At 48.1% G+C, this 26,192-nt stretch overlaps 2 protein-coding genes across 7 annotated transcripts in view; one reads left to right on the top strand and one right to left on the bottom strand.

The window, feature by feature from the left end:
* The window catches only part of DRC3 (dynein regulatory complex subunit 3), a 47,727-nt gene extending 44,723 nt beyond the window's left edge, over positions 1-3,004 (top strand). For all 4 annotated transcript variants that reach the window (XM_033196717.1, XM_033196728.1, XM_033196740.1 and 1 more), the window contains 2 exons: positions 1,870-2,001; positions 2,688-3,004. In XM_033196717.1, the coding sequence (XP_033052608.1) occupies positions 1,870-2,001; positions 2,688-2,801 (246 nt within the window). In that variant the 3' untranslated portion in view covers positions 2,802-3,004. The remainder of the gene's footprint in view (positions 1-1,869; positions 2,002-2,687) is intronic.
* Positions 3,005-4,371: 1,367 nt separating this feature from the next.
* On the bottom strand, positions 4,372-26,113 carry ATPAF2 (ATP synthase mitochondrial F1 complex assembly factor 2). Of its 3 annotated transcripts, none has more exons than XM_033196508.1 (9): positions 25,797-25,928; positions 25,183-25,384; positions 16,432-16,476; positions 16,048-16,193; positions 14,138-14,235; positions 12,449-12,529; positions 7,803-7,915; positions 7,190-7,305; positions 4,372-4,794 (listed from the first exon to the last, which is right to left on the bottom strand). In XM_033196508.1, exons 2-9 carry the CDS (start codon positions 25,217-25,219, stop codon positions 4,657-4,659), a joined length of 774 nt encoding a protein of 257 aa, XP_033052399.1. In that variant the 5' UTR covers positions 25,220-25,384; positions 25,797-25,928; the 3' UTR covers positions 4,372-4,656. The 3 variants fall into 3 exon arrangements, with proteins under 3 accessions (XP_033052399.1, XP_033052406.1, XP_033052389.1); XM_033196515.1 differs by having other exon boundaries at positions 25,183-25,287; positions 25,797-25,927; XM_033196498.1 differs by lacking the exon at positions 25,183-25,384 and having other exon boundaries at positions 25,797-26,113.
* Positions 26,114-26,192: the final 79 nt, after the last annotated feature.

Raw genomic sequence — 26,192 nt, 5'->3', positions numbered from 1 at the left:
TCAGCCTCCCAAAGTGCTGGGATTACAGGCATGAGCCACTGCGCCTGGCCAATGCCAACACTGTTTAAACAAAGAAGTTGCTTTGAAAGAAGTGTGTCTTTACAGCCACAAGGACCACAGAGCAGGGCAACAGCTCAAAAAAGATTCAGGAATACCTGTTTGCACAGTCCCTGCCTCCACCCTAGGCTTTCAACTTGCAGACACTGGAGAGGGATCTGGAATATTCTACCCATAAAAACTATTCTAAGAGGGAAAATTGAAGTAGCCACCACTCTAGGCCACCCAAAGTCCAGAAACAACTTGTAACTTACATCTCAAAATAATTCCCTTAAACCCAGTTTCCTTTTGTTTGCATTTTACAAATGTCACACTGTTTTTCATAACCAATTCTAATCATGTATCCTTCTAAGCAGACTTCAGTTTCTGTTGCTTCTCACAGCTTTTGCAGCTGTTTTCTACATATTCAAACTCTGAGGGGGATGATTTCTCTGCCTGGCTGAAAGCTCCACTGTGACCCACTTTTTAGAATGAAGGATGGAAACCTTTTCGTGATGGGTTGACACTGTGGTTGTAGTTATCTCTAAAATAACCAGAACACTCATTTCTAAGCACATTGCCAACGCTCACCGAAAACAGGCTTTACACACCTTTGAACCATTCCCAGAGCCTGGCCTGGGACCTTGTACACACATGGAAAGAACTTAATGATTTCGTGACATTTCTCCCTTGTGACTGTGCTAATTGGTCCCCCAGACACCCCATTCCACATATCAGCTAACCTGGCTTTTCTCACTGGGATTCTGTGGAAAATCAGCATCCCACAAGACCATTAACAGGCATTACTCTGAAGTCTGTGGCCAAAAAAGTTGAAAAACCAAGAGAGACAAAGCTTAAAGGGTTTATTTTCCACAGGACTTTGTAGAGCCTCTGGAATACTTTGTGCTCTGCAAATCTTCAGGAGGGGTGCTGGCTTTCCCAAATGTGTTTGACCAAAGAATACTTTTTTTGGTAGAAATATTAACATCTTAAGATTCCACAGAACATGTTTTAGAGACCATTAAGTTAACTGCCACTACAGGAAAGAACAAAAAGTGTACACTCCACTTGCAAGTCCTCCCTGCAATACAGAGCATTCACATGCTCTTCCTTACCAAACGCCTCTGCTTCAAGGTGGAAGCAACTGCTTACTGAGTGCTTCGGTGGCCTTGCCCTGCTCTGGGCATTTCAACCATCCCAGGCAACAATAGCCACAGTGTCAACACTTGGAACCAGTGAGGCCTATTAGAGGGTGGGTTTCTAACAACTTTTTACAAGACAGCAAAGTCAGGAACAAGAGAAGGCAGAAGGAGACCCCAGATGGAATCCACGGTTTGGTTTTGTTGACATGAGTGGCAGTGGAAAGACAACTGTGGGGTGAACACCCATCAGTTTATAGGGCCTGCTGTCTTCAAGGCAGCCTCAAGACCCTCAGCCAGTCTCATGCTTCCACCCAGCAGGCAGAGGTTTTGGGCAGGTCAGACTTGAGAGTAACTGAGAGAGAAGCATTGTGAGAACAGATGTCCTGGGTGAGGTGCACCCTGGGCAGCCATCTGCCTTCACCCTGGAGGAAACATGCTTCCAGCGGGGACTGCAAAGTAACACCCTGGTTGGTCCTTTCCCCTCAACACCTGCCCTGCGCGGTTGGGGAGGCAGCTGTCACAGATGAATTCACAGATGAATTGGCAGAGTGCGCTGATACAAAGGTGAGCTCTGCTCTGAGTGTGGCCTGCACAGCCAGGGGACTTAGAAATGCTCCTTTTCTATTCAGCTCTCTTTGTGTTCAGGGTGTAATGACACACATGTTCTCATTGGATTCTTTTCACTCACCAGCTTTTTGTCGATAAAGATACGATTGTTAATGCTGTCGGGGCATCGCACGACATCCACCTCCTGAAGATTGACAGTCGAGAAGGTGAGCTGGTGACCAGAATCGACTCCTGGTGTACACATTTAGTAGACAAGGTGAGTCAGTGCCAAGCCATCCTAGCAGGTTGGACAAATTTTTCTAGCTGACATGGAAATCCTCCCTAGGTAGTGGATAGAATTCTCATTAAGGAATGAAATGAAAGAAGAAATAAAATTAAGGATTATAGAACTCCACACTGAAGACAAGGTTCCCCAGAGACTTTAAAACCCATGGGCTTCGGCCAGGCATGGTGGCTCACGCCTATAATCTCAGCACTTTGGGAGGCCGAGGCAGGCAGATCGCAAGGTCAGGAGATCAAGAACATCCTGGCTAACACGGTGAAACCCCGTCTCTACTAAAAATACAAAAAATTAGCTATGGTGGCGGGCACCTATAGTCCCAGCTACTTGGGAGGCTGAGGCAGGAGAATGGTGTGAACCTGGGAGGTGGAGCTTGCAGTGAGCCAAGGTCATGCCACTGCACTCCAGCCTGGGTGACAAAGTGAGACTCCATCTCAAACAAACAAACAAAAAAAAAAACACACAAAACCCATGGGCTTCATCATTTTCCTAACTCCTACTTCAAATACACAGAGATCAGCAGAACCTGGGGAGGCACCGAAGCAAATGAGGAGGTTTGCAGATCTCAAGGAACCATTTTCCCCTTCCCTCAAACTGGACTCAGTGAAAGATATTAACCAATGATCTGATGTAAGGAATCGGGCTTTGGTTTCCCTCCTCAGATTCACAAGGATGAGATCATGAGGAACCGCAAGCGTGTGAAGGAGATCAATCAGTACATCGACCACACGCAGAGCGAACTGGACAACCTGGAATATGGCGACATCCTAGACTAGATGAGTGTCAGCCACAGGAGCTTCTTCAAACCATAGCACCAGCCCCAACCAAGAGAAGGAAGTGCACATGCCTCACCGAGCACCTCGGGAGAGTTGCTGGGCATCTCTCCACTACGATCCCCCACACCATTCTTGCCCCACCCCTGGAAAAACTTCCAAAAGTAGAGAAAATAAAGGACTCATGTCACATTTCCCCTATTCATTAAAAAAAAAAAATCAGCTGGGCACTGTGGCTCACGCCTGTAATCCCAGCACTTTGGGAGGCCGAGGCATGCAGATCACGAGGTCAGGAGTTCAAGACCAGCCTGACCAACATGGTGAAACCTCGTCTCTACTGAAAATACAAAAATTAGCTGGACATGGTAGCGTGTGCCTGTAGTCCCAGCTACTCAGGAGGCTGAGACAGGACAATCTCTTGAACCTGGGAGGTGGAGGTTTCAGTGAGCCAAGATGGCATCACTGCACTCCAGCCTGGGCGGCAGAGCGAGACTTTGTCTCAAAAAAAAAAAAAAAAAGTCAGAATTCATGTTCATGTAGGAACAGGAGAAAGAGTTTGAGATGAACAGCCGGTCCCAGGCCAGCTGACAGAGCGACTCCCAAGGGCACTGCCATCAGCTAGACTCTTGACTGGCATAAAGTCAGGCACGTGCCCCTGCCGTTTCCCCTGCCATGCCTAGGCAGGCTGCCGGCCACAGGCAAAAGGAGGCTGGTGTGGGCTGAGACCTTCTCTGCTCTGGGTGCTGAGGGGCAGCAATGCAGGAGAGGCTGCAGCTCCCACCACAGTGTGGGGGCCTGGGTCTGCCCACCAAGGCTGAGGTTAGCCACAGGGACCTGAGGACCCTCCAGAAGAGCAGATCACAGGCAGGACATCCCAGCTCCACCACACCCCCGCAGCCCTGGTGTCATCTGTGATAGTACCTCACAGTGCCTTCAAGGAACAGTTCAGGGAAACAGTGCGTGGGAAGCGTGGAGAGGCACCCAGCATGCGATCAGTGCCCTGTGAACAGGGTTGATGCCATTACCTTGCTCAGGCTGGCAAGGACACAGGACTGAGAGAGCCTGTCTGCCTAAGAACCACACTCGGGATCCCCACTGCCCTCTTACTGGCCTGACACCAGAAAGCAGCACCTGCCTCCTGGGACGTTAGAGGTGGCTATGTTGGGAGGACCCCTGGGACTCCTGGGTGGGAGATGAGCGGAAACATGCACATCAGGTGACCTCACCAAGCCTCTCCAGGCTTTTAGCCCAGGAACAACTTCTATTTTCTACTTTCTAGAGTAAATCACTTGTTTTAGAACAGTAGGAAAAAATAGAAACAACCAGCTTAGACCATGATAATTTCAGAAGATTGATTAAAAGACAGCCAAAAAAGCCTTCAAGTTGAGGCTGAAGAACACAAATAGAGTTGTCTGTGGATGACATGACTGTTTCCCCAGCGCAAGGTTCCCAACCACAGGCAGCAGATATCCAAACATGCCATGGGAGATAAGCTGTTTAACCCTCTGGAACCTAGACAAAACAGGAAGAATGGAGAAGTGCAGAGGTGCACGTGAAAACAGGGCTCAGCACATTTCCAGGGTGGAGAAATATTTAATAAAATCGGGGTTGAGAGAAAGTTAGTTGTACAATTCATCTCCCACATTCACTGCTGGCCAGGTCAGGGGCACCTGGTTTGAAATCAGGCTACCTCTGGACAGTTGCACTAGTGCACTGTGTCTCGGGGAAATCTCAGGGTGATGCTGAGGCTGAGCCCCCAAAAGTCAAGGAAGTCAGCCCCACAGGCTGAGGAGCCCTGAAGGTTGGGGGAGCTGTGGCTGCGCTGCCTCTATCCTGCTGAGTGTGCGCTGCCCAGGCCTCACTCGTTCAGGAGCTTGTGCTTGACTGTGGTGCTCTCGGAGCAGAGATGGATGAAGAGGGTGCCGGCAGCGGTGCGGGCCCGCAGCTCCTGCAGCTCGTAGTCATGGGCCCACTCAATGTTGCCCCACTTCTGGATCTGAGGGAAGGACAAGACAAGTTGCTGGGTGAGTGGCCAGTGCCTAGCTGCTTCCTGGCCAAAGCCACATTCCATTCCAATAGCTCGGCTGAGGGCAACAGGTTTGGATCTTGCCAAAACACGAGACATGCCTAGAGGGAGGCGGCAGGTAAGAACACCCAGGTGGGCCAGGCACAGTGGCTCATGCCTGTAATCCCAGCACTCTGGGAGGCCGAGGCAGGAAGACTGCTTGAACCCAGGAGTTCAAGACCAGCCTGGGCAAATATGGTGAAACCTCATCTCCACAAAAAGTTTTAAAAATTAGCTGGGTGTGGTGGGGGTGCACCTATAGTCCCAGCTACTTGAGAGGTTGAGGTAGGAGGACTGCTTTGAGCCCAGGAGGTTGAGGCTGCAGTGAGCCAAGATCATACCGCTGCACTCCAACCTGGGCAACAGAGCAACACCCTGTCTCAAGAACACCACACACACCCACACACACACACACACACACACAACCACTCAGGGAGCCAGAGCAGGCACCTGTGCTTTCTGTGGCATGGATGGTCTAGAAGTAGTACAGTCCAGGCCCAGGGCCAGTGGCTGCCCACCCACCACTGGGCAGGCTGGGTACCAGAACCACCCATGTGACTTCTTTGAGGAGGCCTGACTTATGTGCCATCCCTTCTCTTACACTTCCTCCCGGGAAGCCTGTGAACGGACAGCCTCTGCAAGTTGCCTTGCCATGCTGGGCTACAAGTGCTCCCCGAGCCCCATGTGGGTGGAATAACTAAATCAAGCAAGGCCATGCAGTGGCTTCAACTCTAACTCTTGTGGTAGTCACAGAACTACAGATGCCTCTGCTCTGCACACTGGGGACACATTGCAGATTCTCTGTCTGGAGCTCTAAAAACAAGAGGGAGGAATCCTCAGACACACGGTGTGGCTGTCCAGATAGTGTAACTCCAACTAGACCCTGCTGGCTCCTCCCTGGCTAGTTGCCCAAGAGGCCTGGCCTGGCTGCCCCAGCTCATCCAGGAACTCAGAATCTGCCATGCTACACAAGCTATTTGAACTTCTGGGCTGCCTGGTCCCAAACTGTACAATTGTAATAAGTCATCTGAAGAGTATTACATATTTTCATTGTATACTATCACATACATAATTCAGGTTATTCCTCTGTTTGTAGAGGATTGAAACCAAAGTTCAGAGAATGATGGCCTGGCTTGGGTCCCATAGTCAGAAGCAGAGCACAGACTGGCTTCCCACCAGCCCTACAAGTCACCCCCTTCCTATGTAATCGGTTCTGACATCCAGAGAATAGTAGCAGGCCTACTTTGTTATACAAAAATAGTTTTTTTCCCTGGCATTTTTTTGAGCAGAAGACTATAAGAACTAAGGAAATACATCACAAAAAGCTTTTTTGTGTGTTTTTTACCATACTAGGGACCAATTCATAATAGCAATTAACCTTCTGAGGTTGGTGGAATAACTGCAAAGATGGCCATAATTTTCAGAGTTAAAAAATGCAAACCATACTGCAGTAAAACCTTAATTCTGAACCCACTAAATCAAAACTTGTGTACAAACAGCAGCTACCCCTATGCTCCTCTGCCAGCCAGATAAAATGTCAGGGTATGAAGGCTTAGCTGATGTAGGAGCATAAACAGGTTCTCAGTCATCTTGGCAGGGCCTGTTCTGCAGGCTTTATCAAGCCCAGATGGTCTTTATCCACCCGTGAACCTCCTTGTGCAGAGTGAGGCCTTAAGTCTTGGCCTTAAAATCACCAGAGCTGGCTTCAAGCCCTAGCTGGCACATTTTCCAGAGGTGCAACCTTGCACCTCAGTTTCCTCCTGTGTAAAACAGAGATAACCACAGCTCCTACCTGCCCAGGCTGCTGAGAGGAGGTGAGATGGATACAGTGCAGGAACACAGCGGTAGCACTTACTGTTATTTTTTAAATGTTATTATCTTACAATACTTTTTTTTTTTTGAGACAGGGTCTCACTCTGTCACCCAGGCTAGAATGCAGTGGCACAATCTTGGCTCACTGCAACCTCCACCTCCCAGGTTTAAGCAATCCTCCCACGTCAGCTTCCCAAGTAGCTGGGACTACAGGCGCTAATTTTTGTATTTTTGTAGAGGTGGGGTTTTGCCACATTGCCCAAGCTGGTCTCAAACTCCTGACGTCAAATGATCCACCCTCCTTGGCCACCCAAAGTGCTAGGATTACAGGTGTGAACCACCACGCCAGGCCTACTTGACAATACTTCTGCTGGTCCTTGATTTTGATTTCTGCATGTACACAAAAGTAATGAAAGCCAAGTATGCATAACTGTATTTCAGATGGGTTAGCTGTTCCCCCAAAGTGTGTCTGAACTAGGAAGGGGAAGGCGGGACCTGAGGTGCTGCTCCTCACCTGGTACTCCTCCTCCAGGCGTGACAGCAGCACAGCCTGCTCCACGGTCAGGTGCAGGTCAATCAGGCCCAAGGTCAGCACCAGGGACTTGAGATGGGCAGCTACAAACTCAATCCCTGCAGGGACACAAGCCAAGTCAGGACCCAAAACAGGGCAGCTGCCACAACCTACCCCTTGTGAGTCCCAGCAGCCCTAGCAGAGAACAGGAGTGAGTGGTGCAAAGAGCCATCCAGCGATTGGCTCACTCTTCTGAAAGAGCACTCTGGTTTTCTCATCCTCCTCTGCTCTTACCCAGTGAGACACATGATCCCAACTTGGCAAATCAGAGCTTCCCCCACCAGTCTAGTGATTGGTTCATGGATGGACATGTGACCCAAGCCAGGGCAATGAGATTGAACTCAAGACTTTCGCTGGAGAGTCAAAGGTGGAAAGGTGTGAGCCTAGAGCACTGAGTGATGGGCTAGCATCAGAGCCAGCCAGCCTCCACATTCAGCTAGCCCAGAACGCCCCTGTGCCTCTCTACTCACAGCACCTGGGGAGGGGCAAACACAGGCTTCAGACACTGATGGCCTTCACAGCCACCTGCCAAGCCCACAGGAAACTCTATACATACCTTGTAAAGCCCACGTGTTGTAAGATGCCAGGTGGCTGACGAGCACCTCCCGAGTCTTGGCGGGGACGCTGGGTCCCATTATGCTGGTGGAGGAGTTGATCTCCACGCCGTATCTGAAAGGAAAAGGGCTTCGGCATGTCTCTGTCATGATGTAGCTCAAGAGCAGCCCACCTTTTGACTAGAAACAAAGGCCTAAGCTTCAGAGTATGTGTGTGCATTGGCCAAGGAGCTAGTCTTGAGGCCTCCAGGAGCAACTGCTACCATGGTCAATGGCCTCCTGACCTGATTTTCTTTTTTTTTTTTTCTCTTTGAGACAGAGTCTCACTCTGTCGCCCAGGTTAGAGTGCAGTGGTGCGATCTCGGCTCACTGCCAGCTCCACCGCCCGGGTTCACGCCATTCTCCTGCCTCAACCTCCCGAGTAGTTGAGGCGCCCACCACCACACCCGGCTAATTTTTTGTATTTTTAGTAGAGATAGAGTTTCACCATGTTGGCCAGTATGGTCTTGATCTCTTGACCTGGTGATCCACCCACCTTGGCCTCCCAAAGTGCTGGGATTACAGGCGTGAGCCACCGCCCCTGGCCCCGACCTGATTTTCTGTCCCTCAAGAGCAAACTTAGAGGACCAAGAAACTGTGCTGAATGAAGGGATGGTTCCTGAGTCACGTGAGCTGGGGCTCAGTTACATGCAGCTGCCTGAAACGCTCATTCATTCACCTGGAATCTCCATCAAAAGGCCATGTGCCTTTTACATCTCTTTAAAAAGTTTTTCACATTTGAGGCCATATAAAAGTTAAAAACAATATTTAAAATGGTTTTCCTTAAAATAATGTTTATATATGTCATATATCATGGAGGTTTTCTTTTTTTTTGAGACAGAGTCTGGCTCTATCGCCCAGGCTGGAGTGCAGTGGCCGGATCTCAGCTCACTGCAAGCTCCGCCTCCCGAGTTCACGCCATTCTCCTGCCTCAGCCTCCCGAGTAGCTGGGACTACAGGCGCCCGCCACCTCGCCCGGCTAGTTTTTTGTATTTTTTTTAGTAGAGATGGGGTTTCACCGTGTTAGCCAGGATGGTCTCGCTCTCCTGACCTCGTGATCCGCCCGTCTCGGCCTCCCAAAGTGCTGGGATTACAGGCTTGAGCCACCGCGCCCGGCCGTTTTCTTCTTTTTTATTGAAACACAGTCTCGCTCTGTCACCCAGGCTGGAGTGTGCTGGCATGATCTTGACTCACTGCAGTCTCAACCTCTCAGGCTCAAGCGATCCTCCTATCTCAGTCTCCCAAGTAGCTGGGACTACAGGCATGTGCCACCACACCTAGCTAATTTTTTGTAGAGACAGAGTTGCACCATGTTGCTCGAGCTGGTCTCAAACGCCTAGACTCCAGCAATCTGCCCACTTTGGCCTCCTGAAGTGTTGGGATTACAGCCATGAGCCACCATGACCAGTCAGCAGTCATTTTTTCAAACTTTTTTTTTTTTTTTGAGATGAAGTCTTTCTTGCTCTCTCCCCCATGCTGGAGTGCAGTGGCACGATCTCGGCTCACTGCGACCTCCGCCTCCCAGGTTCAAGTCATTCTCCTGCTTCAGCCTCGTGAGTAGCTGGGATTATAGGCGCCTGCCATCACGCCTAATTTTTGTATTTTTAGTAGAGATGAGGTTTCACCTTGTTGGCCAGGCTGGTCTCAAACTCCTGACCTCAAGTGATCCGCCTGCCTCAGTCTCCCAAAGTGCTGAGATTACAGGCGTGAGGCACCATGCCCGTCTTATTTCTTCAAACATTTATCAAGCTCTACCTTACATAAGGCATTGTTTTGGGTCTGTGGTCTATGGGACATCATGTGCTGGCTTCAAGAGACAATACCTTTTTTTTTTTTTTTGAGAGGGAGTCTCGATCTGTCGCCCAAGCTGGAGTGCAGTGGCGTGATCTCGGCTCACTGCAAGCTCTGCCTCCCAGGTTCACACCATTCTCCTGCCTCAGCCTCCTGAGTAGCTGGGACGACAGGTGCCTGTCATCATGCCTGGCTAATTTTTTCTGTTTTTAGTAGAGATGGGGTTTCGCCGTGTTAGCCAGGATGTCATGATCCGCCCGCCTCGGCCTTCCAAAGTGCTGGGATTACAGGCGTGAGCCACCGCGCCTGGCCAAGAAGATACATTTTCAAGAATAATCATAACTAAATAAAACAGAAAAACACAATGGGGGATAAAAATAATTTTTGTAATTTTATTCCATATATCACTGATTTTTTCCATTGCTTAAAAAAAAAAAATCGGCTGGGGCTGGGCGCAGTGGCTCACGCCTGTAATCCCAGCACTTTGGGAGGCCAAGGTGGGTGGATCATGAGGTCAGGAGATCGAGACCATCCTGGCTAACACAGTGAAACCCCGTCTCTACTAAAACTACAAAAAAAATTAGCCAGACATAGGTGGTGCATGCCTGTAGTCCCAGCTACTCAGGAGGCTGAGGCAGGAGAATGGCCTAAAACCTGGGAGGCGGAGCTTGCAGTGAGCTGAGATCGTGCCACTGCACTCCAGCCTGGCCAACAGAGCGAGATTCCATCTCAATAAAAAAAAAAAAAATCCGGCTGGGTGCAGTGGCTCACACCTGTAATCCCAGTACTTCAGGAGACTGAGGCGGGCGATCACTTGAGGTCAGGAGTTCAAGACCAGCCTGGCCAACACAGTGAAACTCCATCTCTACTAAAAACACAAAAATTAGCTGGGTGTAGTGGGCACCTGTAATCACAGCTACTCGAGAGGCTGAGGCACGAGAATCACTTAAACCCAAGAGGTGGAGGTTGCCACGATCACATCACTGCACTCCAGCCTGGGCGACAGAGCGAGACTCCGTGTCAAGAAAGAAAAAAAAAAAAAAATCCTTGCTGAAATTCCCAATAGTACAAATGGACTGTAGGAAATGGCTAAGTTTTTCTGTAAACTCTTAAGGATAGGGTATTTCCTGCCACAAGAATCTGATTTTATACTATAGCAAAGATCTCTAGGCACCTAAATTATTGTATTTCATTAGATTCTGAAATGACACTGTATTGTCACATTCCCACACAGTATTGTAGTCTGGTCTTTAGAGCACTGCTTTTGCGTTTTCCTTTAAGACCCAAGGAAACCTGCCACATTGTGAGCCTCAGGCAGCATGTGGCAAATCAGTAAACTGATTGGTAACATCACTTTTGTGAAAAATGCTATACCGCCGGGCGCGGTGGCTCAAGCCTGTAATCCCAGCACTTTGAGAGGCCGAGACGGGCGGATCGCGAGGTCAGGAGATCGAGACCATCCTGGCTAACACGGTGAAACCCCGTCTCTACTAAAAACTACAAAAAACTAGCCGGGCAAGGTGGCGGCGCCTGTAGTCCCAGCTACCTGGGAGGCTGAGGCAGGAGAATGGCGTGAACCTGGGAGGCGGAGCTTGCAGTGAGCTGAGATCCGGCCACTGCACTCCAGCCTGGGTGACAGAGCGAGACTCCGTCTCAAAAAAAAAAGAAAAATGCTATACCAATAAATGCGCCTTGCAAGCTTAGAAAATACCATGGTCGGCCGGGTGCGGTGGCTCAAGCCTGTAATCCCAGCACTTTGGGAGGCCGAGACGGGCGGATCACGAGGTCAGGAGAGCGAGACCATCCTGGCTAACACGTTGAAACCCTGTCTCTACTAAAAATATAAAAAAACTAGCCGGGCGAGGTGGCGGGCGCCTGTAGTTCCAGCTACTCGGAAGGCTGAGGCAGGAGAATGGCGTAAACCCGGGAGGTGGAGCTTGCAGTGAGCTGAGATCCGGCCACTGCGCTCTAGCCTGGGTGACAGAGCAAGACTCCGTCTCAAAAAAAAAAAAAAGAAAAGAAAATACCATGGTCAAGGTACTACCATGAAAGCCAGCCCTTCCAAATTTCCCTTGGGATCAAATCAAATTGAATTTATTTTGCCACCACATCAATAATCCATTCAACTTTGCACTCGAGTCTTCCTATTAAGGAAAAATATTTCATATCAATTCCTGGAAGCTACATATCCACTGAATGTTACCTGTAATTTTGCAGGAAGCTATCCAGACTTTTCTCCAAGTGCATACAATCATACATGTTGTTCTGTTATTTGAGTTAATAGTACCGCAATTGTGACAGAGATGAAAATCACTGCTAAAATTTGAACATTTACTGTGTGCTAAGCAGGATGCTAAGCCTTTACATGCATCAATTCATTTACCCCGCCTCAAACCCTGAGAGGTAGGATTATTAGCCCCATTTATGGACAAGGAAATTGAAGCTCAGAGAGATCAACTCATTAGCCAAGTCACACAACTGAGTCTCTAGCAGGGCTGGGATTCAAACCGACACTGCTGCTCTGACCCGCTGGCAGAAGGTGGCCTGGGGACTCCACTGCTTCTCCAAGGACACAGAGCTGCCCTTACACTTCATGAACTGCTATAGCAGGTGTGCTGTACCTAGTGGCTGAAATGGGTGCTTTTTCCCCAAGATGACCGTATCCCTGATCATATGAGGGGAGCTGAATCCCACGAGTGCTCTGAAATCAGAAAGCTGACTAGCTAAGGGCACTAGTTTTCCAGCGTGGCCCCCTGACCCCAACACTCCACCAACGCAGGTGCCCGGTCAGTGCTTTCTGCAGGGCTGTATATCTTACCTTTTCTCAGCCCATTCGATGATTGGATCCCACTCATTCCTTTGAAGTTCCACTAATGTCTCAGGCTCCTCCACCCTGTAGCTAATTCATTGTAAAAATCACCTTCATTAATAAAAAAGTACAATTCCTTCATTCAGTGACAGAAAAGGAAAAACACAAAGGACAACAGCAAAAACTTCACCACCATCCCAGCCCCACAAGTCTTTTCCCGTAAAGCAGTGGTTCTCAAAGTGCGGCCCTGGCACCACCATCACCTGGGAACTTGTTAGAAATACACATTCTCAGGCTGCATCCCTATAGAATCAGAACTTCTGGAGGTGGGGCCCAGCAATCTGTTTTAACAAGCCCTCTAGGGGATTCTAATGTAAGCCTGAGTTTGAGAACCACTACCCTAAATGCCCCCAAATATTTGACAGGTCCAAGCTTGCTGTGCTATGTTACTGTCATTCTAAAGCAGATCCAATCTACTAACTGCAACCCTGGGTCCACACCCGCTTGACCTGGATGCTGAACGGGAATGCTGTGCCAGATGCTCAGTCTTTGCATCTCTACCCTCACCCCCTCCAAGAGACTGTGCCCCTGGTCACAGACCAAAATAGCCTGTTTACGCCTCACAAGCCCATCCACCTCCTGGCTACAGATGCAGCTGCTGGCACAGATGCCAGATCTGATGGGACCAAGCTAGAGGCCAGGCTGTGCCATTTGTTTGACCAAGAGATACAGGCATTAGTCAGCTGAGAGGAGCTGAGCTGAAGGGTTTCATGGGATGGGAACCCAAGTGGGCATTATGGAAATCCACCGTCTTGTGTAAGCAAAGTGGGGAAGAAAAGTCATGAGTTATGCTGGGAGGGGCAGATGGGCAGCCAACCTTTCCTCCCTCACCTTCCGCTCACCCCAGTAGGGCACAGGGAGGAGCTCTGACATTGGATCTTACAGCTCCCTTTCCTGGTGGCCCGATTGTCCTTCATTTCCTGTCAGGATCCCTGTATAGTTTTCAAGAAATCTCCTTTTTGTCTGAGCTAGGTTGAATGGGTTTCTGCTCCCTGCAATCAAGTGAACCTAATATAAATGGAGCGGGCTTTCCCACTAGCTATGGGTCACCCCCTTCGAAAGCATGCCTCCAGTCATCAGTGGTGACTTCCTGTGTCATCGTGAGATGACTCAGGATCCTAGAGCACTTGGGCTAGCAGGCACAGTGCTGCTCAATCATTTCCATTGTTTCTCAACTTTCCTTCGGCAACACTGACCAGTTAGCCAAGAAATATAGACACAGAGGAGAATTCAGAACTGGAGAAGGACACTCCTAATTATCAGCATCCATAGTGCCAAGGATGTCTACCTGAGAAAGTGTCAGTGGGCAGAAGTTTAAGGTCACAGGTGCCCCCAGGCCTAAGGGGCCTGTGGTCACGGCACCTGCAAGAGCTGCATAATCACCCTCCCAGCCTAAGGAGCAGCTTCTAGGCTAGAGAAGAGGGGTGGTCATGTTCTAACACCATTGTAGCCTGAGCAGTCCTCCTCCTAAGGGGCTACAGAGCAGCCAAATGCCAAAGTCAAGTGGGCCACCTTCCCTGTCCTTGCAATAAATGGAGAGGGTTTCTTCTTCCACTGATAACCATCTGGGCAAATCAGGAAAAATAGCCCCAGGGACTGTCTCAATCCAAGGGGAATGTCCATCTAAATGTCCATTACCAGATGGTGTCAGTGTCCAGAAACTTCACAGCTGCCCGGATCAGCTGATCCTTGTTTCTCTGGGTTGGGTTGTCCAAGGATGTGTTGCACAATGTGGTCTGAATCAAAGGCAAAAACCACCCTGTCACTGCCTGCGGGGCTCAGACAAAAGCCCTGCTTTCCTGAGGACACCTCATCTGACACATAGCAGATAGCACCACAGCACAGCCCTCCACCAGAGGCATCTGCACTACCGGAGCAGCAGCACAGCTACTGAGAGTGTGCCACAGCCAGGCTCCATGCCAAATGCTTTCTGTCGACGCTCACAGGACTTGAGGGAAGCTTGCAGCAGCCCCATGATTAGTGAACTTCCCCACAGTCACATTATTACCAGGTTCTAGTGTATTTAATCCTCACAACAACCCTTTGGAATAGGTACTATTATTATGCCCATCTGGGATGTGAAAACTTGAGGCCCAGACAGGTTAGGTTAAGTACATCATCAAATACAGTTAATAAGACACGTATCAGTGATGGAGCTCAAATCTGACTGGAAACCTTTACCAGCTGCCTCCCTTACACCTTAGAAAGCAGGGAAACAGACCATGCAAATCAGGATTAAGATTATTTGTTTTGGCCAAGTGTGGTGGCTCACGCCTATAAACCCAACACTTTGGGAGGCTGAGATGGGTAGATCACCTGAGGTCAGGAGTTCAAGACCAGCCTGGCCAACATGGTGAAATCCCATTTCTATTAAAAATACAAAAATTAGCCGGGAATGGTGGTGGGCGCCTGCAATCACAGCTACTTGGGAGGCTGAGATGGGAGAATTGCTTGAATCCAGGAGGCGGAGGTTGCAGTGAGCTGGGATTGTGCCATTGCACTCCAGCCTAGGCAACAGAGCGAGACTCTGTTTAAAAAAAAAAAAAAGATTATTTTTTTCCAGACTTACCTTGTCAATAACAGGCTGCTTAGGTTACCCTATTTGTTTGTAGCCCCAATCACCCCAATTTCACTAGGTTGTCAAGGATTAGGCCAGCACCTCAGCAGGCTGTGATGTTGGCAGGAGGCCCATGTGAGTTTGCAAAGGTTGAGCATAGCAGCGGCTGGGATGACAGCAGCTGACTCCTTACACTGACTCAGTGCCCAATCAGTGCTGGGGACCATGCCAAGGGCTTTCTTGCATCATCTCATCTCATCCTGACCACGGCTCTGTGAGGTAGGTACTATTATCACTCATCTTTAGTAGATGGGGAATACAGGGCTGTGAAAGGGACAGCAACCTGCCCAAGGTTACAGTTTAGAAGCTGCAGAGGCTGGACCAAAGAGTCTGGCTGGGCCCTTCCTTCCCCAGGCAGCCTTGGTGCCTAGATGAGCCACTTTGGTATGGACGAGGGGCTCTGGTTCTATAGGGAGTCTTCCTCACCTCACCCATCTGCCTCCAGTGGATCTTATATTCAACTAATATTTACTAAGTACCAACTAAACTACCTGCTAGTGGCTGTCCAGATACTGGTGAGTAAAACAGACATGGCTCCTGCCTTTCTGTTGCTTACCAGGCAGTAGAGACAGACAGACAATAAATGTGCAAACATAAAACAATTATAAATTGTCTAAGTGCTGACAAAACAAATGGCCAGCTGCTGTCAGAGAAAATAAGAGAGCTGGGTAGTCAGTGAAGGTGACATCTGTCCTGAAACCAAAGGAGAAACCAGTCATCCAGCACAGTGTTCCTAGGAGAGAGAACTGTAAGTAGCCAGGCCAGACAAGAAAAGAGTTTAGCACATTAGTGACTCGTGAGGAGGTGAACACCTGGGGCCCAGGTAGGCAAAGGACCATCCCCCAGGGCCTTGTCAGAATTTGGTAAGGGATCTACCCTAGGAAGCCCTGGGTGGGTCTCAGGGTCCAGATTCGCACTATGAACTTGTTACCAGGTGCATGGTGTAGTACTTGATGGTATCCTGCTGGGAATCCCATTCAGTGGCCACTGCAATGGCCAGGGCCTCACTGGGGACTGTAAAGAGCTTGGCTTGGGGAGTTTTCAGCTTCCTCTGGTCCAGGTTTATCTCAAAGCCACCTTGAAAGATCAAATGAAAAACTCTCAGGGATTTGTTAAGTGGAATCAAGTGACCATTCCTATATTTAGCCACTTGAATTGGTGCAGACAAAGCCAACTCTGAGTCCCTTACAGAAATATATCTGACAAAAGCAGGAAGGATAATCTCACCACGGAACAAGCTGAAGATGAAAAATGTTCCCGACCATTCACAAAAAAAAAAAAAAAAAAAGAGGCAGTCAAAATTTCAGACACTCACCTTCACCCTGTGTGATGCTGACATTCTGATAAAACCTCTTCCTTTCTGTAAGAAAGATTTTTCAAAGAGGCAGTTTAAAATAACGTTGAGACAACTCAGGAAGCGACAGGACCAGCTTGTATCATTACTGCTAATGTTGATTGATTGGCTTGATTTTCATATCCCCATTCCAGGTCTGCCCTACTCAACATGGTATAATCAACCGCTTCTGATTAAAGCTGGGGGAAGGGAGCATCCGATCTCCAGGGAGGAGGGAGGAACAGGACATGCTGGTCATGCCTCTGCCAACCCCCCAGCCTGGGGATAAGTCTGATCAGGAGCATCTCAGTATGCTTTCCCACCCTCCCCACCACCAGTGCCACTCCATGCCAGCACAAACCTAAAGTCGGTGTCTGAGTGGGACAAAGCTAGAGACTCATTTCAGCCAAGACTCTGATGCCGCTAAGGAGTGAGTGCAAAGCCAGTGTGCCTGCGCAGGGTGTGCGTGTGTGGTACATAGGCAGGATGCAGAGCTCCCAAGGGCATTTCCCATCCCCTCTCTCCAATTAATTAACCTAATTAACCAGCTTGCTTGTGTATCCAACAGGAACTCCAAACATTTCCTTCAAGAAAGGGAAAATCTGTGTCCTGTGTTTTCTTTTGAAATTAACTTGAATAAAATCTTACATGAAACAGGCTCCTTCTTTTACCCTGGAGGGATTAACAATCAAGAGTACTTCTAAGGAATTATGCAGATTCCCTCAACTGATAACAAAGAAGTCACATTTTGGAAGCTATAAGCTATAACTCAGTCTCTCACATCTGTGACAAACACAAAACTTTCATTCATTCATTTGTTCACTCGTTCATGTGTTCACTGAGTTCTCAAAGTCTTCGGAGGCCCTAACTGAAGTTATTTATTGGAAATAATGATGCAGCATGTGGAGGAAAAAAGAGCAAATCATTTGCTTTATTTATTTATTTATTTATTTTGAGATGGCATCTCACTCTCTTGCCCAGGCTGGAGTGTAGTGGTACAATGTCAGCTCACCGAAACCTCCGCTTCCTGGGTTCAAGCGATCCTCCTGCCTCAGTTCCCTGAGTAGCTGGGATTACAGGCGTGCACCAACACTCCAGGCTAATTTTTGAATTTTTAGTAGAGGCAGGGTTTTGCCATGCCAGCCAGGCTGGCCTTGAACTCCTGACCTCAAGTGATCCAACCCGTGAGCCACCATGCCCAGCCAAATAATTTGCTTTTAATGCTAAAAAAAAAAAAAAGGCCGGTCACAGTGGCTCATGCCTATAATCCTAGCACTTTGGGAGGCCAACGTGGGAAGACTACTTGAGGCCAGGAGTTTAAAACCCAAGCTGGGCAACATGATGAGACCCCATCTCTACAAAAAACACAAAAATAAGGCTGGGTGCAGTGGCTCATGCTGTAATCCCAGCACTTTGGGAGGTGGGGGCAGGTGGATCACCTGAGGTCAGGAGTTCGAGACCAGCCTGGCCAACGTGGTGAAACCCTGTCTCTACTAAAAATACAAAAATTAGCAAGTATGGTGGTGCATGCCTGTAGTCCCAGCTACTCGGGAGGCTGAGGCAGGAGAATCGCTTGAACCCGGGAGACAGAGGCTGCAGTGAGCTGAGATTGTGCCACTGCACCCCAGCCTGGGTGACAGAGCAAGACTCCATCTCAAAAAATAATAATATAAAATACAAAAATAAAAAATTAGCCAGGCATGGCAGCAAATGCCTGTAGTCCCAGCTACTAGGGGGGTTGAAGCAGGAGGATTGCTTGAGCCCAGGAGGCTGAGGCTGCAGTGAGCTGTGATGTCACCACTGCACTCCAATCTGGGCAAAAGAACAAGACCGTCTCTTGAAAAACAAACAAGCAAACAAAATAACAAAAACAACAACAACAAAAAACAAGCTTAAGTTAAAATTTCATTAATTCAAACAGACCATGAAAATTCAGGAGAAATTAGTATGTGTGCATGGAGAGGGAAGGGTAATGGAGAAGTGGGCAACTGGTTTTACTCCAAATATTTTTATGTTTTCCCATCATATCAGTTTTCTATAAATCTCATTTGCTATCACTAATACTTAAAGACAGAGGGCCCAAAATTGCATTCCACATTTGCACTTACTAAACTAAGTCCCAAATTTTTTTCCCACAAAAATATTTGTGTGGCTACCATGTGCCTTGGCACTTGGGATACAGGAGTCAATAAAATAGACAGGGAGTTTAAAGTTTTTTTAGGATCAGATCTATCCACCAAGATGATGCTGTCTTTCTATGGCACGATTTACCAACTTCATCTGAAATCACAACACTGATTATCTCGTATGTTTGACACTAACATTGGAAGTTTACAGCACCCTAGTGCTTTTAAATTTCTTTACATGCTGTCCTGGTCATATCCAAATGGCAGGCTAGATATAGGTCTGGAGGCCTCCTTTCCTCTCTCAGGTCTGGAGTGAGGTAGACCATGTCCTCTGTGTTTTCAATGCAACAGGCTGGGCAGCATGTATAAAACCAGGCCAGGCAGGAAGTTGGGAAGGGCTCTGAAAGCTCTGACTCAACACTAGGGAAAGGGTCTTCCCACGTCAGCAGGAAGTGCCAGCAAGAGTGTACAAGTATACAAGAGTGAGCATTCTAGCATACTTTCAGGCCTGGTCTGGGAAGTGAACCCAAGAGACCTGGGCCAGAGGAACAGACTCAGGGCAGGAACTGCCAGCACAGGGCTGAACCTTCAAAGCTCCTGGGACAGCCAGGAGACTTCCCAAGAGGGAAGTCTTTTTTCTGTTTTCTTGGCCAGGCTCACTTCTGTAACTGAATAAGAGAAAACTAGACGGGAGTGGGATGGACGGAAGGCAGGGAAGGAGCCACCAAAATTGCTTAAAGCAGAAGAAAACCATGCAGAAAATGAGACAGCAGACGGGCAAAAGGAGCCCAGAGGCTGCCAGTCCTCAGATTAGAAGGCAGGTGCACATAGATGTGTTTTAGCCAGGGGCTCTCCTGAATGACCCACTGACATGTGCAGGGGCAAACGTGTCTTGGAACAAGCTTTGGTGAGTACTGATCATGTTCCAGGACATATGGTAAGTCCTGGGAATAGGACATGTGCAAAGCTCATCTCTGCACCCTCCAGCCGCTTACCGTGTAGTAGGAATACAGACCACTAAACCAGGTAAACAATAAGGTGATTTCTGTGATGGGGCAGGCAAGTGGAATGATTAGTCAGAATTAGATTGCAACTTGAAGGTGAGGCAGGAGGTACCAAACTTTATGATTGATTCAATTTTTTTTTTTTTTTTTTTTTGCGGAGGGGTCTGTGGAAGTAGTTTCCAGAAGAAGAAACCGGTTGCATGAAGGACCAAGGCTTCGAGACAGCATTTGTGGACTAGACAGATGGTCAGAAGGAGAATGCAAGATTCTCTACGATGCTAGAGAGGACAATGGGGCCACATCTGGGGGACATGCAGATCACTGCAAAGACAGCAAAGGGAACCAAGTAAAGGCTCCACATAGGCACACAAGAACATGATCTGGGGCCAGGCGTTGTGGCTCACGCCTGTAATCCCAGAACTTTGTGAGGCCGAGGGGGACAGATCACTTGAAGCCAGGAGGTCGACAGCAGCCTGGCCAACATGGTGAAATCCTGTCTCTACAAAAAATAAAAAAATTAGCAAGGCATGGTGGTGCCTGCCTGTAATCCCAGCTACTCAGGGAGGCTGAAAATTCGTTGAACCCAGGAGGCGGAGGTTGTAGCGAACCAAGATTGTGCCACTGCACTCCAGCCAGGGTGACAGAGAGAGACGCTGTTTCAGAAAAAAAAAAAAAAAAAAAAAAAAGAACGAACACGATCTGGACATTCATTTGGGGGATCCATGCTCCCAACAATATCACATAAGACAAAATGTGAGACCACCAGAAACCCATGAAGCTCCCATGTTCTCAGTGAATACAGGGTTAACAGACATCAATGGGAACCCTGTCTTTAAACATGAAAAAAAATCAGCCTAGCTTCGTAGGATCAAGCAGAACTGGCCTTCTCTTTAGAAAGATTACCACCCTCAGGAACCACAACTCCCACAGTGCACCAAGAAGAGGAAGTACTGGTTTCAGAGCTGTCTCAATGCCTTTATCTTTTAAAACAGTGCCATCTGGTGGGCCTTAAACCTTAAAGGTGACATTCTACCTCCAGGTCCATCTGTAATCCTAGGGCGGCTCTAAACAACTCTTTTCAGGTATCAAAATTCTTCAGCCCAAATACATAAAGAACTCTTACGACTCAATAACAAAAAGACAAATAGGCTGGGCATGGTGGCTCACACCTGTAATCCCAGCACTTTGGCTGGCTGAGGCAGGTGGATCGCTTCAGTCCAAGAGTTCAAGACCAGCCTGAGCAACATGGCAAAACCCCATCTCTACAAAAATACAAAAATTAGCCAGGCATGGTGGTGCACGCCTGTAGTCCCAGCTACTCAGGAGGCTGAAGTGGGAGGATCACCTGAACCTGGGAGGTTGAGGCTGCAGTGAGCCATGAACATTAGCCTAGGCAACAGACCAAGGCCCTGTCTCAAAAACAACAACAAATAACCCAATTTAAAAATGTTCAAGTCTGAGAGACATAGGTGGGAAGATCGCTTGATTCCAGGAGTTTGAGACCGGCCTGGACAACATAGCAAGACCCTGTCTGTACAAAAAAATTTAAAAATTAGCTGGGCATGGTGGCACACACCTGTAGATTCCAGCTACTTTGGAGGCTGAGGTGTGAGGCTCACTTGAGCCCAGGAGGTTGAGGCTGCAGTGACCTGTGACTATGCCACTTGCACTACAGCCTGGGTGACAAAGCAAGAGCCTCTCTCTTTAAAAAAAACATGGTCAAGGGATCTGAATAGACGTTTCTTCAAAGAAAATATACAAACAGCCATTAAGCACGTGCAAAGATACTCAACATAATTCATCAGAGAAATGCAAATCAAAACCACAATGAGATACCACTTCAAACCCTTTAGGACAGCTATAATAAAAAAGACAACAACAAGTGTTGTTGAGATGTAGAGAAACTGGACTCCTCAAACACTGCTGGTGGAAATGTGAAATGGCACAGCCACCTTGGAAAACAGTCTGGCAGATCCTCCAAAAGTTAAACAGAGTTACCTTTGACCCAATAATTCTACTCTTAGGTATATACCCAAGAGAAATGAAAACATATATCCACACAAAAACTTGTACATGAATGTTCTTGGTAGTGTTATTCATATTAGCCAAAAGGTAGAAACAACCCTGTGTCCACCAATGGATGAATGGATGAGTGAAATGTGGCGTATTTACATATACAATGGAATATCGTTTGGCAATAAAGAAGAATGGAGTGGGCCGGGTGCGGTGGCTCATGCCTGTAATCCCAGCACTTCCGGAGGCCGAGGCGGGTGGATCACAAGGTCAGGAAATCAAGACCATCCTGGCTAACACGGTGAAACCCCGTCTCTACTAAAAATATAAAAAATTAGCCAGGCACGGTGGCGGGCACCTGTCGTCCCAGCTACCCAGGAGGCTGAGGCAGGAGAATGGTATGAACCCGGGAGGCGGGGCTTGCAGTGAGCCGAGATGGCGCCACTGTACTCCAGCCTGGGCAACAGGGCGAGACTCCGTCTCAAAAAAAAAAAAAAAGAATGGAGTATTGATACATGATACAAGGTGGATAAAACTTAAAAACGTTTAGGTGTGGTGGCTTACTCCTGTAATCCCAGCACTCTGGGAGGCCGAAGCAGGAGGATCACTTGAGGCCAGGAGTTTAAGGCCAGCCTGAGCAAGACCCCACCTCTACAAAACACTAAAAAACTAACTGGGCATGGTGGTGTGTGCCTGTAGCCCTAGCTACTTGGGAGGCTGAGGCAGGAAGATCACTTGAGCCCAGTAGTTTGAGGTTACAGTGATCTGTGATCGTACCACTACACTCCAGCCTGGGCAACAGAATGAGACCCAATCTCTTTAAAACAAACAAACAAACAAACAAACTTTAAAACATTATGCTAAGTGAAAAAGTCAGTCAAAAAAGACCACACTCTATTTCTATGAAATGCCCCAAACAGGGAAATCTATAAAAGAACAAAGGAAAGTAGTAGTTGCCAAGGCATGGAAGGAGTAAGGATGACAGCTGAAGGGTGCAGGTTTCTTTTAGGGGTGATAAAAATGTTCTAAAATTGATTGTGGCAATGGCTGTACAATTCTATAAATATACTAAAAACTATTATATTTACACTTCAAGTAAATGAATTGTATAGCAAGTATATATCTCAATAAAGCTGTTTAAAAAAATCCTTCAGGCCAAATGTACAACATTTAGTAAAATTTTTCTGCAAAGAATCAGATAGTAAATATTCTAAGTTTTGCAAGCCATACAATATCTGTTCCAACTATTCAACTCTGCCACTGTAGTGAAAGCAGCCATATATGATATGGAAATGAATGTATGTGGCTGTGTTCCAATAAAACTCTACTTACAAAAACAGGTGGCAGGCTGGACCCTGATCTACAGACTACGTAATATCCCTCAATCCACACCACTATTCTATGAGAATGACAAGGCAGCTAATGCCTTGGAGGTGATAGAGAAGCTAAATGTCTTGTCTAGGTGACAGACAACTGGTAAATAGCAGAGACAAGACTTCTAGTCTTGACTTCACCAGGCAGTCGCATTCAGCCAGATATGCTGAATAGATAGGTTTCTCCAGAACACCTCCCACTCTGGGAGTCAATAGACCTCTGATAAGCTGGTGCAGAACTAAACTGCCACAACAACCTCACAGAGGTCTTCTTGTTGCAGTATCTCCTCCTCCAACACCTCAGTGACCCTTTCCTAAACTCCTCCTCTCCCTCTGATAACCTTCAATGGCATGGCCATTCCTAAGTGGCCAAGTTCAATCAGCTTGCTGACTGAAGTGTTCATTGAGAAGAACCCACTGGGGTTTAATCTTCTACTACTCCAAACACGCACAAGTATCTCACAACTGGTAATGTCTTTAAAGAGCACACATGGGCCTGATTTCTGCACCTCCCTCCTCATTCATTCATTCCTATTTTCTTTCACATTTGACTGCCTATCATGTGCCAGGTACTTCCAAGAGCCTAAACTAGTAAGTTTACGTACTACTTACCATGTGCCATGTAATTCCAAGAGCCTAACTAGTAAGTTTAGGCTTTTTAGAAAGGAAAAGAAGGCAGTAGATCAAGTGCCACCATTATGTAAAGTGAGCATCCACTAATCTAAATTAACCCTTTGTGGTCGGGCATGGTGGCTTACGCCTATAATCCCAGCAGTTTGGGAGGCTGAGGTGGGAGGATCACCTGAGGTCAGGAGTTCATGACCAGTCTGGCCAACATGGTGAAACCCCATCTCTACTAAAAATACAAAATTAGCCTGGTGTGGTGGTGGACACCTGTAATCCCAGCTACTTGGGAGGCTGAGGCAGGAGACTTGCTTGAATCTGGGAGGCGGAGGTTGCAGTGAGTCAAGGTTGTGCCATTGCACTCTAGCCTGGGTGACAAGTGCAAAATTCCATCTCAAAATAAATAAATATATATATATATATACACACACACACACACACATGAAAAAATTAATTAACCCTTTGCTTTTTGCCAACTTGGTGAACTCCCGAATGTGTCCCATTTGCTATGTCTCCCTGGGATGCCCTTCCTTCCTCTTCTTTACTGGCCCTTCATGGCCCATTTCCAGGCCCTTCCCCTGAGTCCTACAGGTGAAACTTCAGCTCCCTGCTGCATCCAGCCCCCTTCCCCATTTCTATAAAGTTATAGAACTTGGCCAGGTGCAGTGACTCACACCTGTAATCCCAGCACTTTGGGAGGCCGAGGCGGGCAGATCACAAGGTCAGGAGTTCGAGACCAGTCTGGCCAATATAAACCCTATCTCTACTAAAAATACAAAAATTAGCCGGGCATGGTGGCAGATGCCTGTAGTCCCAGCTACTCAGGAGGCTAAGACCAGAGAATCACTTGAACCTGGGAGGCAGAGCTTGCAGTGAGCCGAGATCGCACCACTGCACTCCAGCCTCCACGACAGAGTGAGACTCCATCTCAAAAAATAAAAAAGAAAAGAGAAGAAAAGAAACAAACAAACAAAAAAAAAGAACTTGACAGCCAGAAAGATCCTCAAAGACAACCTAGTACTTCAACTCATGGAGAAAAATGAGGAAGTAGTTGCATGCCCAAGATCACACAGACCTCAGAGGTTTTGCCAGTATCAGATCCTAGATTTGCACTCCTGCCACAATGCCAAACTGTCTGTGAAGTTCTGGAGTTTCTAAAGCAGGCAGTGTTAGGTAAAAGTCCCTCATACCTTGCTGTCACCCTGGACATGTTCTAGATACCCAACACTCTCCCACCTTCTTGCTGAACTCCTACTCATCTATCATGGCTCAGCTTAAATGCCCTTTCACCCAAGACCCATTCTAAACCCTGAACAGCCCCAAGATGGGAGCAGGTGATTCTCCGTGTTTTCACAGCTTCTTTGTATGTCCCTTATCAGGATATTATAACCTTTTGCACTCAACAGTGAACATCATTCAGGTGGGCCTTTTTCTTCTTTAACTGAGCTTCTCTACCAATACATACAAGTGGGTCTTAAAGACTACCGTGTCTCCTGCCTCCAGCACTATAAAACTAACTGAATGGTGGGAGGGTGTTGCTGCTTTTCATTCACTGAAATGAATCATTCTCACTCTTACCCTAACACCACTAACCATCAGCAATGAAAGAGCCACTACTTCTGAGCTTCATCAGAGTTGGAGGTGGAGGTGACTCCACAGTCAAAGGTGGAGGTATCAATTTCTATTTAGCAGAGAAGGCTGCAGATGGCAGAGGTTGTGGTAGGAGGGAAAGTCAGGAAACCTGCAGCTGAAGTGCCCAGGATGGAGGAATGAAGGTCCAGGTTCTAGGTCCCTTCTGTGCAGATATTGTGTTGGGCAGTGGAGACACGGAAAGCAGTCAGACACCACAAATCTCTGAGACAGTCTATCTGTAACCTAGGCGAAGTCCTGATTCAGAGCCCAAACTTCCCCTTTTGAAAACAAGGATGAAACCTGCTTTCCTTATTAAAGGGAGGGCAGCCATAAGCTTTGAGAAAAGCTGCACAGGCCAAATATCAATTACTGTATCGTGCGTGACTCGCTGTTCCCTCTCGGGTCGTCTGCCCTTGTCTGGGCTTCACTTTCTCATCTGTAAAAAGACTTGACCGGCTTGCATAACCTCATGAGCCTGAACTCTGCCTCAGTCACCTCGCTTTGCACAGCCGAAGCCCGAAGCCCACCTTACCCCAGACGGCCCCTACCCAAAAGAGAGCGTGTCATAGTCTTACCTGTCGGCGGGGCGTAAGCCCGGGCTGGAGACGGGATGGTTGGCCCCGGACTCATAGAAGCGCAGAGGCCACCCGCAGGCCGATTCAGGAGACGGCGTCCCCCGTCCCGCAGCCGGAGGCAGCTCCTCCACATCGCGCCCGAGGGTCTGGGAAGATGCGCGACGCGAAACCTGGAGTAGGAAACACAGAGCGAAGAGACCCCCAAAACCGCACGTTCGGGCTGTACGGAAACCTCTCACCGCTTCCTCCAAGCCCTCAGCCTCCCTCGGACGCCGCCATCTTCCGCATGACACCAACGGCGCGCCGTCGCCTTCGCAAACCTCCTGCGCACATCCCCAGTCAATCAGCATCACAAACGCACCTCGCCCCGCCCCCTCCACGCCGCGCCTCGGCGAG

The sequence above is a fragment of the Trachypithecus francoisi genome, unplaced genomic scaffold (genome assembly GCF_009764315.1).
Source record: "Trachypithecus francoisi isolate TF-2019V2 unplaced genomic scaffold, Tfra_2.0 Contig01665, whole genome shotgun sequence".
Classification (NCBI taxonomy): domain Eukaryota; kingdom Metazoa; phylum Chordata; class Mammalia; order Primates; family Cercopithecidae; genus Trachypithecus; species Trachypithecus francoisi.
This window is presented reverse-complemented; position numbering and strand designations above follow the sequence as displayed.

Bases quoted from the DNA above. Each gene is read 5' to 3' on its own strand.
- ATPAF2 (XM_033196498.1), bottom strand. From the start codon at position 25,929: ATGTGGAGGAGCTGCCTCCGGCTGCGGGACGGGGGACGCCGTCTCCTG. The intron at 16,194-16,431 runs GTGAGTGTCTGA...TGATCTTTCAAG, and splicing joins CAGCATCACACAGGGTGAAG to GTGGCTTTGAGATAAACCTG. The intron at 4,795-7,189 runs GTGAGGAGCAGC...TCCTTCCCTCAG, and splicing joins GCCTGGAGGAGGAGTACCAG to ATCCAGAAGTGGGGCAACAT.